Raw genomic sequence first — 13,136 nt, 5'->3', positions numbered from 1 at the left:
TGTAGGTTTTATATTTCTAATATATACACAGCTTTTCTTGTGCTCTCTGCGGAGACCGGCATTCTGCAACCAAGATGGCTGCTGCAGTGGCATAATGACCACTGCTAACACTTACTGAGCACAGGAAAGACAGCTGTGGACTTACCATTGCTCCATGTGCCACTGTGGCAGCCATTGTGGATGCAAGAGAAACCAAATGCCAATCTCCGCTGAGGAGGCATTCCGATGCGTTTTTGTGCGGGGAAAAAACGCAACATGTGCATAAAAATTGCGGGTTGTATTCTAATAATAGGATTAATGTAAGCATTTTTTTAGCGGTTTTATTGCGTTTTTATAGCGGAAAACCGCCGAAAAAAACGCGAAGAATCCTCGTTACTATTTCTTGTCCTGCATTCTTCTATTGAAATTGCTTGTACCAAGTAAAGTGACTTTAAGGCTATGTGCACACGTTGCGGATTAGGCTTAAAAATTTCTGGTGCGGATTCTGCATCTCTTGGCAGAAAACGCAGATCCGGATTTGACGCTCTTTTTTGTGCGGATTTTGTGCAGTTTTGCTGCGGATTTTTTGCGGATTTACTGCGTTTTTTACCCTTGCGGATTTCTATAATGGAATGGGTACAAAAACGCTGCAGATCCGCAAAAAAGAAGTCACATGCTACTTCTTTTAAACCGCAGCGTTTCCGCATGGAATTTTCAACACCATTAGCACAGCATTTTTTTTACCATTTATTTACATTGTACTGTAAATCACTTGCAGATCTGTAGCATTTCTGCACTGCAAAAAAACGCTGCGGATCCACAGGAAATCCGCAACGTGTGCACATACCCTAATAACCGATTCTTGGTCATGCTCTGTAGGAGAGTTGTTGAAGATCAGTTACGGAACATGAATTTGTTTTAGGCCAATAGTACAGATTTACAGATTTTCATTTATTCTCTTCTCTTTCCTTTCACTTTAATTTCAGGAGCTCTGCAGATTGAAAACAGCGAGGAATCCGACCAGGGAAAGTATGAATGTGTAGCCACCAACAGTGCTGGGACGCGTTACTCTGCTCCCGCTAATCTCTACGTGCGTGGTAAGAATTCATCACGCGACCATGGAACGCTGCTAACAGTCGTCTTTACAGGACTCGGCACAATTGCCAATCGGCCCATTTTATACCGGTGGTGGTCGTGTTATGGGTAGCTGTTGTGTTGGCGTAGATGTTGCGGTGCCTGTGTACTGTGATTGTGCTGTCGGAGAGTTATGTGTGCTGCTATGTGGTTGCTTGTAAGAATATTTAGTGTAGCAGAAAAATGTAATGTGTCCCAACCATTGCCTGTGACATAATCTGGGGAATGTCACAGTATCTTATGACCAAAGGTCTGAAACCATTATCCAGCACAATAAGAAATAAACAGACATACATGCAAGAGTGGGTAGAGACGAACTACAATGCTACCAATATTTACAGTAGCACAGTAATACAGTATTTAGGTACAGACCACCTTTTCATGTTCGTGTGTAGTTGGTCTGAATTACTACAGTGGATCTGTCACCAGATTTCACAACACAAACCGCATATATCATTAAATAGATATCTTAGACCTGATGAGGCTGATGTAGTAACTGTGAAAAATCCATGTATAATTAATTAGCTGTATAATCCTTTATGAAAGTTTCCCTGCCTAATATTAAAATGCGTGTTTTATGTGAGTGTTAAGCAGCCATTCTGACAGGTGGTTTTTTTTCAGAGTCAGTTCACCAGCTTCATCAGGCCTAAACGATCTGTTTAAATATACAGTTTTATTGTGAAATTTGGCGACAGGTCTGCTTTGAGGTTTCTAAACACATCTAGCAGTCGATTTCTACCGAACCATGTCCTCAGAATACTTTCTGCAGATTTCAAGCTCAGTTCCTGGGATGCTGCCTTACTTGCATGAACATTCGCTGTTTACAATGTCTGATGTCTCCCTGATTAATTATAGGGACCTTTACATTGATTTGATGGCTGACATTCCAGTTGAATCACGGTTGTATCTAAAATAATCGGCGCCCCCTTCTTTCTAGCAAATTTTGCATTTGAAGACACACGGAGCGTTTGATGAGTGTTCGGGATTTCTCATTATCCAGAGAATTCACTGTGTCTAATGTGTATGGGTGTACAGTCTACAATTAGCCCATCCCAGTGACAACCACAATTCAGATCTGTGACTATACTGGGAATAAGTGGTTTTGTTTGCGTTTCTCTCCGAACAAACAATCACTCCTAAATATGACGACCAATATGGATCCAAATAAAAATGGCATACACCTCAATGTTTCTCCCCTGTCCGGCACCTGGTATCTCATCATTTAATGTTGTATATGATGTTGAGACGTCTCTTTTTACTAAGACCCCCCACAATCCCCTAAATCCAATGGTACAGAGTAGAGTCTTCTGCAGTGGAAGGATGGAGTTCTGAGCAGTCTTGGCGTAGGGTGCTGTAGCGATGGGGTGTGTCGTGTGTATGGTCAGACTGTAATGTCGGATGCCGCCACGAGGAACATCATGCTTTTGTGTGCACTGTGCGGGTTGTGTGTGTCTGTCACGTACACATGCAGTTTTCTGTTTTTACTCTCTCTGTGTTTCTCCTTGTCTTTCTACTTCCTCGTCATCCTCATCGCACCGCCATTCAATCAAACCTCCATCTCTCAGATCAGCGAGAAGGTTGGTCCCTTTCACTTCTTATCCGGCTACAGATTGGCACGTCTGGTCCGCCCCACCCCCGTGGGGGATACAGCAGAGCCGTACAGAGCTTTTTTTCTTCTGCAGACCCCTATCTACCCGTGATCGTGCTTAATTCCTCTCCTCTACCCTGTACCTTTGGTGCCTGCCTGCAATATGTGCCTGTCCGTACAGTCCCATCAGCGCACGCTGAGATGTGCATGGCCCTTGCCCACACACCCTTTGTCTCTTTACCTGTATCTCCCTCCTGAGCGTAATGCACTTTTCATTAGACTGTGATTTCTCCTTGAGCTTTGGATACTTGCAGGGCACTCGTCATAACCTCATTCATAACCATTCATTGTATGCAGCTCTTCACGATGGTAATGGACATCATGCAGTTTTCTAGGGCAGGGTTTCACAATTCTGGAAATCCTAAGTCTTAAACCGACCAGCAGTGGAAAACGAAGTGAAGCAAAAGAGCAAGTCATAAAACCAAAAAATTGGGGAAATTATGGATTATGTAAGAGAACGTAAAAGAAAAATTGTGACCTCAATGATGGGTGCAGCTAAACTCATCAAGAAAATCATGTAATGGAAGATGAAGAAATGTTTAGTCACTAAAGCTACCACTTCAGGCTCACGTCAGAGGCTTGATGATTCTGGTTAAGGCAGGGCACCAATTCGGCTATGTCCACGTGACCATATTTTCGGCCCAAGTGCTGGACATGGAAACAATTGACTTCCCACGGACAGCACTAGGGCCAATGTTACTTAATGGGACTGTTCAGGTGAGCATTTGTTTTTAAGAATGAACAGGTATACATATCAAAAGATCCACTGACCAATCCCAAGAAAAAAAAGTACCACAAAAATCTGCAAAAATCAATCCCTCATATATTATGTTGATGAAAAAAAATAAAATCGTTATGGCACAGGGAAGGAAAAAATGAAAGTGCAAAAATTAAAAATTTCCAATTAAAGTAGACCTCTCACCAGGTCAGAAGTAACCAGGTTTTGGTTTTTTGGTTTTTAATTATCACTATTCCAAAGTATTATTTTTTTTTCCAGATTTGTCATACTCTTTCAGAGATATGGGCCTTTTTTTTAGTGCTACTTTTAATGGTCTTAATTTAGGTGGCGTGGCTAATGAGGTCGCTATACAGAGCAGCTTAAAAACACAACCCCAGAGAGTCCTTTGAGTAATGCCCCCTGGTAAAGACCATCGAAAGTAGCACTAAATAGAAAGGCTCGATAAAACAGCCCATAAAAAGGCAGTATACTTAGAGGAGCAGCAGGACTAAAAGAATGATGTGTTTTACTCTGTTATGTCTTTATTGTCTGTATAAGTCCCCTCTGAAGTGTAAAGTGCTATGGAATATGTTGACGATATAGAACTAAAAATAATTATTACTATTAAAAAAAACAACAGTAAAAACTGACCACTTTTGGCCTGGGGACAAGTCTTCTTTATAGGTGATAAACCAAAACCAGGAATAATTTGAAATGCAACATCAAGCAGCAGAGCTGAGAGGGAACGTATAGGTCCTGTATGACCCCATGAATATCACCACGTCACATGTTTCTTCACCCTCCCATGCAATGCATTTCTGTTATATTGAATACCAGAGGAGGTTTAGACTCCAGGCATTCAGCAAATGAGGGATGTGTGATCCGTACCTCCACAGAATACGTCTCCCCCAGAGTCCAGTGGTAGTGGTCTTTACACCACTCCATCTGACGCTTTGCATAGTGCTTGGTGATATAAGGCTGCATGCAGCTGCTCAGCCATGAAGCTTCCGGCAGAGGTGCAGTGTTTCTGTGATGTTATACCAGAGGAGGTCTAGACTTTACAATTATGGAGTCAGCAGTGCTTTGGTGACTTTTCTGCCATCTGCTCCACCTGCTCTGTAATGTTCTGTGGTCACCACATGTGGTTGTGTTCCTGAAGAAGTCACTTGAACTTCGAAACGTGTTGAAATAAAAACCACTTTCCTTCATTTGGATATCTTTGGTCCTGCATTTTAATCGGCGACACGGATTACATCCTCAAACCTTCTACCTCTTCACATCTGATACGGTCGCCTACGGACCTGTGGATCTGCTGCAGTTGAGATCTATATGTCATTACATTAGATCTATCAGGTTAGTGCAATTTTAATAGATCGCTTATTTTGTCCATCGGATAAGACCCTATGTGCACTGATTTCTTCTACAGTTACGTTCGTGGTCACCGCTTCGTGACTGAGTTGTTGTGGTTCCTACTACTTTTCAACAATATCACTTGCAGGTGATGGGGGAATTTTTAGGAAGGAAAAAATCTCCTGAAACAACTTGTTGCAAAGGTGGCGTCCTAACCCAGGACTATACTCAAATTGGTAGAATCATAGAACGGTAGATTTGGAAGGGACTTTCCGGGTCATCGTGTCCAACCTTCTGCTCAATGCAGGATTCACTAAATCATCCCAGACAGATATCTGTCCAGCCTCTGTTTAAAGACTTCCATTGAAGGAGAACTCGTCACCTCTCGTGGCAGCCTGTTCCACTCATTGATCACCTTTGCTGTCAAAAAGTTGATTCTAACATCTAATCTGTGTCTCCTTCCATTCAGTTTCATCCTATTACTTCTAGTCTTGCATTGTGCAAATGAGAATAAAGCAGCTGATCCCTCCACAGTGTGGCAGACCTTGAGGTACTTGTACATAGCTATTAATTCGCCTCTGTCTTATCTTTTGCAAGATAAACATTTCCAGTTCATCTAACCATTCCTCATAGGACATTGTTTGCAGTCCGCTCACATTCTCTTCTCGGAACTTGTTCCAGTTTTCTCATGTCTTGTGCACAGAACTGGACAAAGTATTCCAGATGCAGCCTGACCAAGGATAATTACTTCATGTGATCTAGACTCTATTCTTCTGTTAATGCATTCCAGAATTGCATTTGCCTTTTTTGCTGCTGCATCACACTGTTGACTCATGTGCATTCTGTGATCTATTGGTATACCCATGTCTTTTCCACATGTGCTGTTGCCTAGCCTTATTCCTCCCATTCTGTAAATGCTTTTTTCATTTTTTAGCCCAGATGTAGGACTTTGCATTTCTCCCTGTTAAAACCCCTTCTGTTAGTTGCTGTCCACAGTTCCAGTTTGTTTAGATCTTTTTGAATTATCTCTCTTTTTTCTAGTATTAACTATCCCTCCTAGCTTTGTGTCATCATCAAATGTAATCAGTTAGTGATTCTGTCATAGAAGGAAATTAAGTTAGTCTGACATGACTTTAGTTACAAACCCATGCTGGCTTTGGTTATTCTCTTCATTCACATCCACATACTTGTATACATGTTGTTTAATAATTTGTTCAAAGATCTCTCCTGGTATAGACGTCGGGCTCACAGGCTTATAGTTCCCTGGGTCCACCTTCGCCTTTTTGAAGATAGGTACAACATTTGCTCTTCTCCGGTCTTCTGGGACTTCTCCTGTTGTACAAGAATTTTCAAAGATTGTGCAGAGTGGTTCAATAATTTCCTCTGCTTTATCGTTCTGTGCCCTAGGATGTTATTCATCTGGACCTGGAGACTTGAATTAATTTATATTAGCTAAGTGTTCCCTCACCATCTCTGTTTATATATAGTGTGGATTCTTCTTTTCCTTCAATAGTACAGTGATGATCAGTTGATGTTACATTTACTTACTGCGAGAAAACAGATGCAAAATAGGAATTTTAAAAGTTCGATCTTCTGAACATCATTTTTTACGTTACCATTTTCATCGTGTAAAAATCCTATAGCCTCTTTGACTTCTCTTTTACTTTTGAAATGCCCCTCAAATCCTTTGTCATTGCTTTTGACGTCACTTGCATGCCTTAATTCATTATCAGCTTTAGAAAATCTGATGCAGGTTCTGCAGACCGCTTTATATTCTTCAGTAGATATGCCTCCCTCTTTCCAATGGATAAACATTTCTTTCTTCCTTTATAACATGGGTTTCAGTTCTGTGTTCATCCATCCTGGTTTCCTTCAATTCTTCCCTATTTTAGGCATTGTTAACTGTGAAAATCTCATTTTTTAAATTTTTCACATCCTTCCTGGACATTATTGACCTTAAGGACATTCAGCCATTGGATCCCTCCTATCCTCTTTCTGGGTCCTTTGAAATCTGCCTTTCTGAAATCCAACTTTGAAGTCTGAGTCCTCTCTGGTCTTCCTCCTCTAGTTATTGAAAAATTATATGAAAGCATGATTGTTGCCTCCCAGGGTCCCAGCCACCACTACCTCCTCACCCATTTACTCCCTGTTTTATAAGGATTAGATTCAAGGTAGCAGATCCCCTTGTCTTCTCCACGACCTTTTGGAAGATAAAGTTGTCAGCAAGAGAGGATAAGAATTTGCTGGACCTGGTACTTTTGCCTAAGAGAGATAGAGGAGTGGTTCAAAATTCAGTGTTTTTTTTTTTTTCTAATGATCTATTCTTTTACCAATACTTGTGAAAACAGACTTCATTGATAGATGTTTGACTTTATACAACTGGGGCAATGGGAAAGAAAAATATAATTCAGACCCAATATTTTGGCCCATATAGTCTATGAACCAACTTTGGCACCTTTGTTCATGCTGAGAGCATGTTTCCCAACACGTGCTCAGTTTTAGCATTTCACATCTTGGGGTTAGGGTGGTCCCACAGGGAAGAGGCTTAGTATCGGTTTGGCTGTGGATAATGACACGTCCGTTTTCTTTTAGCTGTGTTCCTGGAAGCTGCTCTGCTCATCCAGGCATTTAATTATTGCTCTGCGACTCTACAAGGTCATATATTAAAGAGTTCTTTTATCTCCGTGCCGTGCCCGTGGATCTGCTCCTTTTACCTCCCTCCCCTTCATGTTATTTTCATCTGAGAAATTTCCCTGAGCGAATGCAAATTGCAGAGTATGGCCGCCCCTTCTGAACCCTGGTGTGTGATCGCCGCACCCTCTCTGAAACCACCGTCTAATAAAGACCGTCTCCTCAATCTATCCATCATGCCACATCATTTATCTTCAATATTAGGTTAAACATAATCTAAAACCATGCAGAAAATTGTATACAAAATGTCAAAACTGATGGCTGTACATATAGTTTGGAAGTCATTGAACTGGATGCGGTCTTTCACTTCTTGAACTTTAAAGTGTAATGCGGCTGTCATCAGTAACAGAAAACAATAATCCGGGGGCACCACAAACAATCCGAGTATGAAAACCTCAGGAAGTCAACAATTACAACAGATCCAGTGCACAAACTTTAATTTTCTGCTGGCGTGATAATTTAGATGCGAAGAGAATTCAATTTGAGGCTTATTTCAGTGGAAAATGAATAGTCATCCGTCATTGTTCTCACTAATGCAGAAGCAGTTGAAGGAGACAGACGATCGCTATTTACTGCATTGTTTTAGATGATGGCGCGTTGTCTGGCATACGCATTACCAGAAAGTGAGTAGGATGCCCAACAATATATCCATTAGAATGTAATAATCTTTTCTAAAATACAGAACTGATGAATGTCTACATTCCCCCAAATCGAGGAATTTTTCTAACCATCTATTAGACATAAAATGTAAGCCACCCAAAAGAAAATGATGTAACAAAGGAACTGAATGTTTTCTGCATTGGTTTGAAATGTTCAAATAGCGAAGGGCAGCATTGTGTCAGGGCTTTAACATTTTTTTTTGTAATGGTGCGTCTCTATGAAAGGTTGACATTTCAATGTAGTTTAAACTTTAGGGATCAGCATTTCAGTAAGTAGAGAATCCTATAATTTGCTCTAATAGGGTAAGGCTGATAAACGGCTTAAAAATCATGTTAGAATTTAACGGTTTAAAGATTAATCTCTGAAAGTGACCACTAGGGCACCCTAAGGACTGGACTAAAAATCACTTCTTTAAAGAGGCTTTCATATGAGAGAAAGGCATGGCATAAACCTATTAAAAAGTGATATCTTACAGGCCAAGAAGAAATCTTCTATAGTTGTTAGGCTGAAAGAGACAAAATTCAGGAACACGATGTCTTATCAAACCAGGCGCTGTGAGATTGACTTACAAAATATGTAAAACTCTGGACTTTTAACAATTCTTACGTTTTCCTGTGCATCTAAGGGAGGTAATCAGAGGTGATGGACGGTGTTCTACCTGGTTCAGAAATCTCAGTCCTGCTCTGACCAAGCTTGTAAGCCCAGCTTATAGTCCTTGATATGAATATCATTTCTTTATTCTTTTGTCTTCCATTATCTGTAAAGTACTGTCCTCTAATCTGTCCCACTGAGCTCAGTGCCAAGCCAAGCACAGCACATCGACAATGCTGCAATAGGTGCTTCAGAGTCAATTAACACTTCATATTAATGTAGGCTCCCGACCTCTGCATTGAGGCTTTATGGTGTGCTCGTTCAGCCCACTTCTCTTTGACACTAATGACAACATTTCTAGCATTTTGACACAGACCCCTGTATAAAAGAAGGCTACATTAATAGATCTCATACTTTAAGTTATGCTAATAAAACTGAGTACAATGTAGTACAAAATGGTAAGTAAATACTAAATATATTACCTAGACAGGTCATAGCTAACCTACTAGACCAGCGATGTGCAGTTCATTTTACCGAGGGTCCATATGAGAGACCGTGACTATTGAAAGCCAAACCAATAGGCTTAACTTAATTCTACTCAATATTAACATATTATAATTATTATTTTATATTAATTGTATCACTTAATATCGAACAGAATTAAGTTTGCTAACACACCCCTATATACTGTATGAACCCCACATAGTCCCCTTAAATACAGTATGAGCACCCACATAGCCTCCCTGTTTACAGTATGAACCCCACACAGTCCCCTATATACAGTATGAGCACCCACATGGCCTCCCTGTTTACAGTATGAACCCCACACAGTCCCCTTATATACAGTATGAGCACCCACATAGCCTCCCTGTTTACAGTATGAACCCCACACAGTCCCCTATATACAGTATGAGCACCCACATAGCCTCCCTGTTTACAGTATGAACCCCACACAGTCCCCTTATATACAGTATGAGCACCCACATAGCCTCCCTGTTTACAGTATGAACCCCACACAGTCCCCTATATACAGTATGAGCACCCACATAGCCTCCCTGTTTACAGTATGAACCCCACACAGTCCCCTATATACAGTATGAGCACCCACATAGCCTCCCTGTTTACAGTATGAACCCCACACAGTCCCCTATATACAGTATGAGCACCCACATAGCCTCCCTGCTTACAGTATGAACCCCACACAGTCCCCTATATACAGTATGAGCACCCGCATAGCCTCTCTGTTTACAGTATGAACCCCACACAGTCCCCTATATACAGTATGAGCACCCACTTAGCCTCCCTGTTTACTGTATGAACCCCACACAGTCCCCTATATACAGTATGAGCACCCACCTAGCCATCCGATATACAGATACAGATCCCACACTCATTTACACATACAAATAAAGAAATAAAACGAGAAAACAAATACTCCTCTTGCTTCCGTTGCCCCAGCACTCTGCTACGCTCTCTGTTGTATGCACTGAAGCTCCGCACAGCAGACGTAACGTAGTGACTGCATCATGTCTGCACACGCTGAATGGTGGATGGAAGAGCTGGCGGCTCCCTTATCCATCCCTTTATTTAATGCTATTTGCATCCTAAAGATGCGGATATTAGTAAACTTGGGACACCAGGTGGGGGATGGGGGACAGAAGCATGGTGTCACCCGTGGGTCAATGTTTTCAGACATTTGCCTGTCTTGGCCTGCTGGCCATACTGGGACAGCCAGAGTTCCAGATTTGGCCTAGGTCTGTGCTAGACTAATCAGGTACATCCCTTGCATTGACTTCAGCAGCATATAAACCTCAAGACTATTTCGCCATTGCTATGATTTCAGTTCTTGCTTTTCTCCATAATGTTATATTGTAAACAATGAAACGCACATTTTAAGACAGAAGTTGGTTGCTTATTAGATAAAATGTAGAATAGCATTGTCATCCCTTCTATAATATGCACCGTAAGCAATCACTTCACATAAAGCCTTTACTAAGACTAGCAGGTTGGAGCAAACCCAATAGTTCTCTTTGGCAGAGATCCCTGCTTCCCTCTCTGCCTTCCTGTGGATTCATTTGAGATGGATGAAAGGTGATGCCACGATCCACGGTGTTATCAGGATGGCACAGCGCTCATGCCATCTCAAGGGATGGAAGGAATGGGATTGTGTAGCCAGTTAATGCACTGAGGTCACCAAAGAGCGCAACGTGAGACCCGCCTTGCGAGTTGGACATCGCTGATCATGGGATTGGGAAATGTATCCCGTCTTCTGAGCACCACAGGCTGTAACTGCACTCTAATGCCTGTTGAATTATTAAATAGACTTGAGTCTTTCTCCTGCTGTTCCTCTGCTCTGTACTTGTCTAACTCTTTCACAGTGAGGGAAATTGTGGTCACCAGAGGGATTTTAAGTGCTCGATCACCTTACTGCAGAGTGTGAGTCTTTTGTCCCACGTCTCCCTGCTGTTCCGACTCAGCATTTGTTAGATGCCATAATTACATACAAGAATTTTACCATAAAAGCATTCTGGAACAAGTCAAATATTACAGTCAGGTATTAGTAATATTAGTAAGACATGGGTGAATCATGGGAATTTTCATTCTGAGGCACTATTACGGTGTTCAGACTGATTAGACTAATGTTGATGAAAATGGACAATTTCAACTGAAATGAACGTTGGTGGGGTGAAATCTCGCAGAATAATTTTAGCCGATAGATCACACTTTGTCTAGATGTTTTCAATTTTCAGCCAATATTTGGATGAATATTTTGTTAAGATTTTTCATCTGCAAATGATCTTTCTTTGGAAGAATGCTGCCAGAAAGATTGTTCATCATTTCTCCTTTTGTCATTAAGCATGGATGACCAGTTTGAATGACTGTAATGGCCAGTATGGTCTACAATATGGATGGTTGCATCAGCATCAACAGTCGTTCACTACAGGATCGTTCATTCCATGGTGACTGATCAACCAATTACCTATTTCAGCCTAATGTGTGTAGGTAACATGGAGTCAGTTGATGACATTACTTTCAGACATTGTACCTGCATAATAAACCTCGGACTTCTGTTTTACCATACTGCATGCCTTTCCTAATATTAGCAGAGCATGGTTCATCCCCTTTGAATAGTATGGATTCTACCTTCTGCATTTCTGTGTCCTCTACTTTCCTGCCTGAAGCATGCTCTCTGAATGTCCACATATGTTGTCGTTACCTGCTCTGCCAGTGAAGCGGCTGGACAACTGCTTTAATTCTGCAAACTTTGGTCACAGTGGCTACAGAAGCCACAAACTGCGAAGAGGTCTACAAAGGAAACGAGGAAACACCATCCCGCTATAATCATTGTCATCTTCATCGGCCTCATCCAGAGAAGGGCTGGTGGAAGCCCTGCTTATCCGCTCTTGCATCTCTATAGATCAAGGGGATTTATGTCAAGTCCTGAAGCCTAACTTTCTTTACAGTTATTACAGCTGGGGGTGTAGACTGGACATTGTCAGGACATCTTTTATATTCAACACTCGAGACTGTGTTTTCATGGGTCGGTGCCTTCAATAATTAAATATGTGATACAGTTCTGTGCCGTAAAGTAAGAGTAAAGTCAATGTTCTCAGCTTCCCACAGCTTTTATTACTAAAACACAAACTATATCATATATGATTTTTGGATGGCTGAGAATTATTATATGACACCCATGAAACCATTTTGTAAATTTTTTGTATATATTATTGAGCTCTTCACAGGGACTATTAATGAATATTGTATTCCACCAATAGCCTCGTGTTTAATCTAGGCTCTACATTTTTCTTTTCTCCACTTGGACAAATCAGAACCAACCAGAGAGCATATGTACTCCTATTGAAATTATTTACATTTTGCATCAGATTAAGTGCTTTGTGTGATTGTCCCTGTGTGTTTTAATTTTCGGGGGGCTGCAAAGGATCAATTTTAAGGTAGATCACCTCTTGATAACCCTCCCATTGTTACTTTCTGATCCAATTTTTTTTTTTACTTATTGCAGTGCGGCGGGTGGCACCACGGTTTTCTATTCCACCCAGTAGCCATGAAGTGATGCCAGGAGGCAGTGTGAACTTAACCTGTGTTGCAGTCGGTGCTCCCATGCCTTACGTAAAGTGGATGGCTGGTTTGGAAGAACTCACCAAAGAGGATGACATGCCTGTCGGACGTAATGTTCTTGAGCTGACCAATATTCGAGAATCTGCAAATTACACTTGTGTAGCTATTTCCTCTCTGGGCATGATTGAGGCTGTTGCACAGATTACTGTGAAAGGTAGGCTTGTGTTAACATATGGGAGGATTGACTTGTAGAATGACAATTAGAGCAATATGGTACATTTATGTATT

At 41.3% G+C, this 13,136-nt stretch overlaps 1 protein-coding gene across 14 annotated transcripts in view; it reads left to right on the top strand.

Moving 5' to 3' along the window:
* Positions 1-13,136, top strand: part of PTPRF (protein tyrosine phosphatase receptor type F) — a 1,072,658-nt gene that overhangs the window by 999,404 nt on the left and 60,118 nt on the right. For all 14 annotated transcript variants that reach the window (XM_069738054.1, XM_069738062.1, XM_069738067.1 and 11 more), the window contains 2 exons: positions 966-1,076; positions 12,793-13,062. In XM_069738054.1, the coding sequence (XP_069594155.1) occupies positions 966-1,076; positions 12,793-13,062 (381 nt within the window). The remainder of the gene's footprint in view (positions 1-965; positions 1,077-12,792; positions 13,063-13,136) is intronic.

The sequence above is a fragment of the Ranitomeya imitator genome, chromosome 8, assembly GCF_032444005.1.
Source record: "Ranitomeya imitator isolate aRanImi1 chromosome 8, aRanImi1.pri, whole genome shotgun sequence".
In the NCBI taxonomy this organism is placed as follows: Eukaryota; Metazoa; Chordata; class Amphibia; order Anura; family Dendrobatidae; genus Ranitomeya; species Ranitomeya imitator.
The sequence above is the reverse complement of the archived record's forward strand: the minus strand, read 5'-3'. Positions and strand labels throughout refer to the sequence as shown.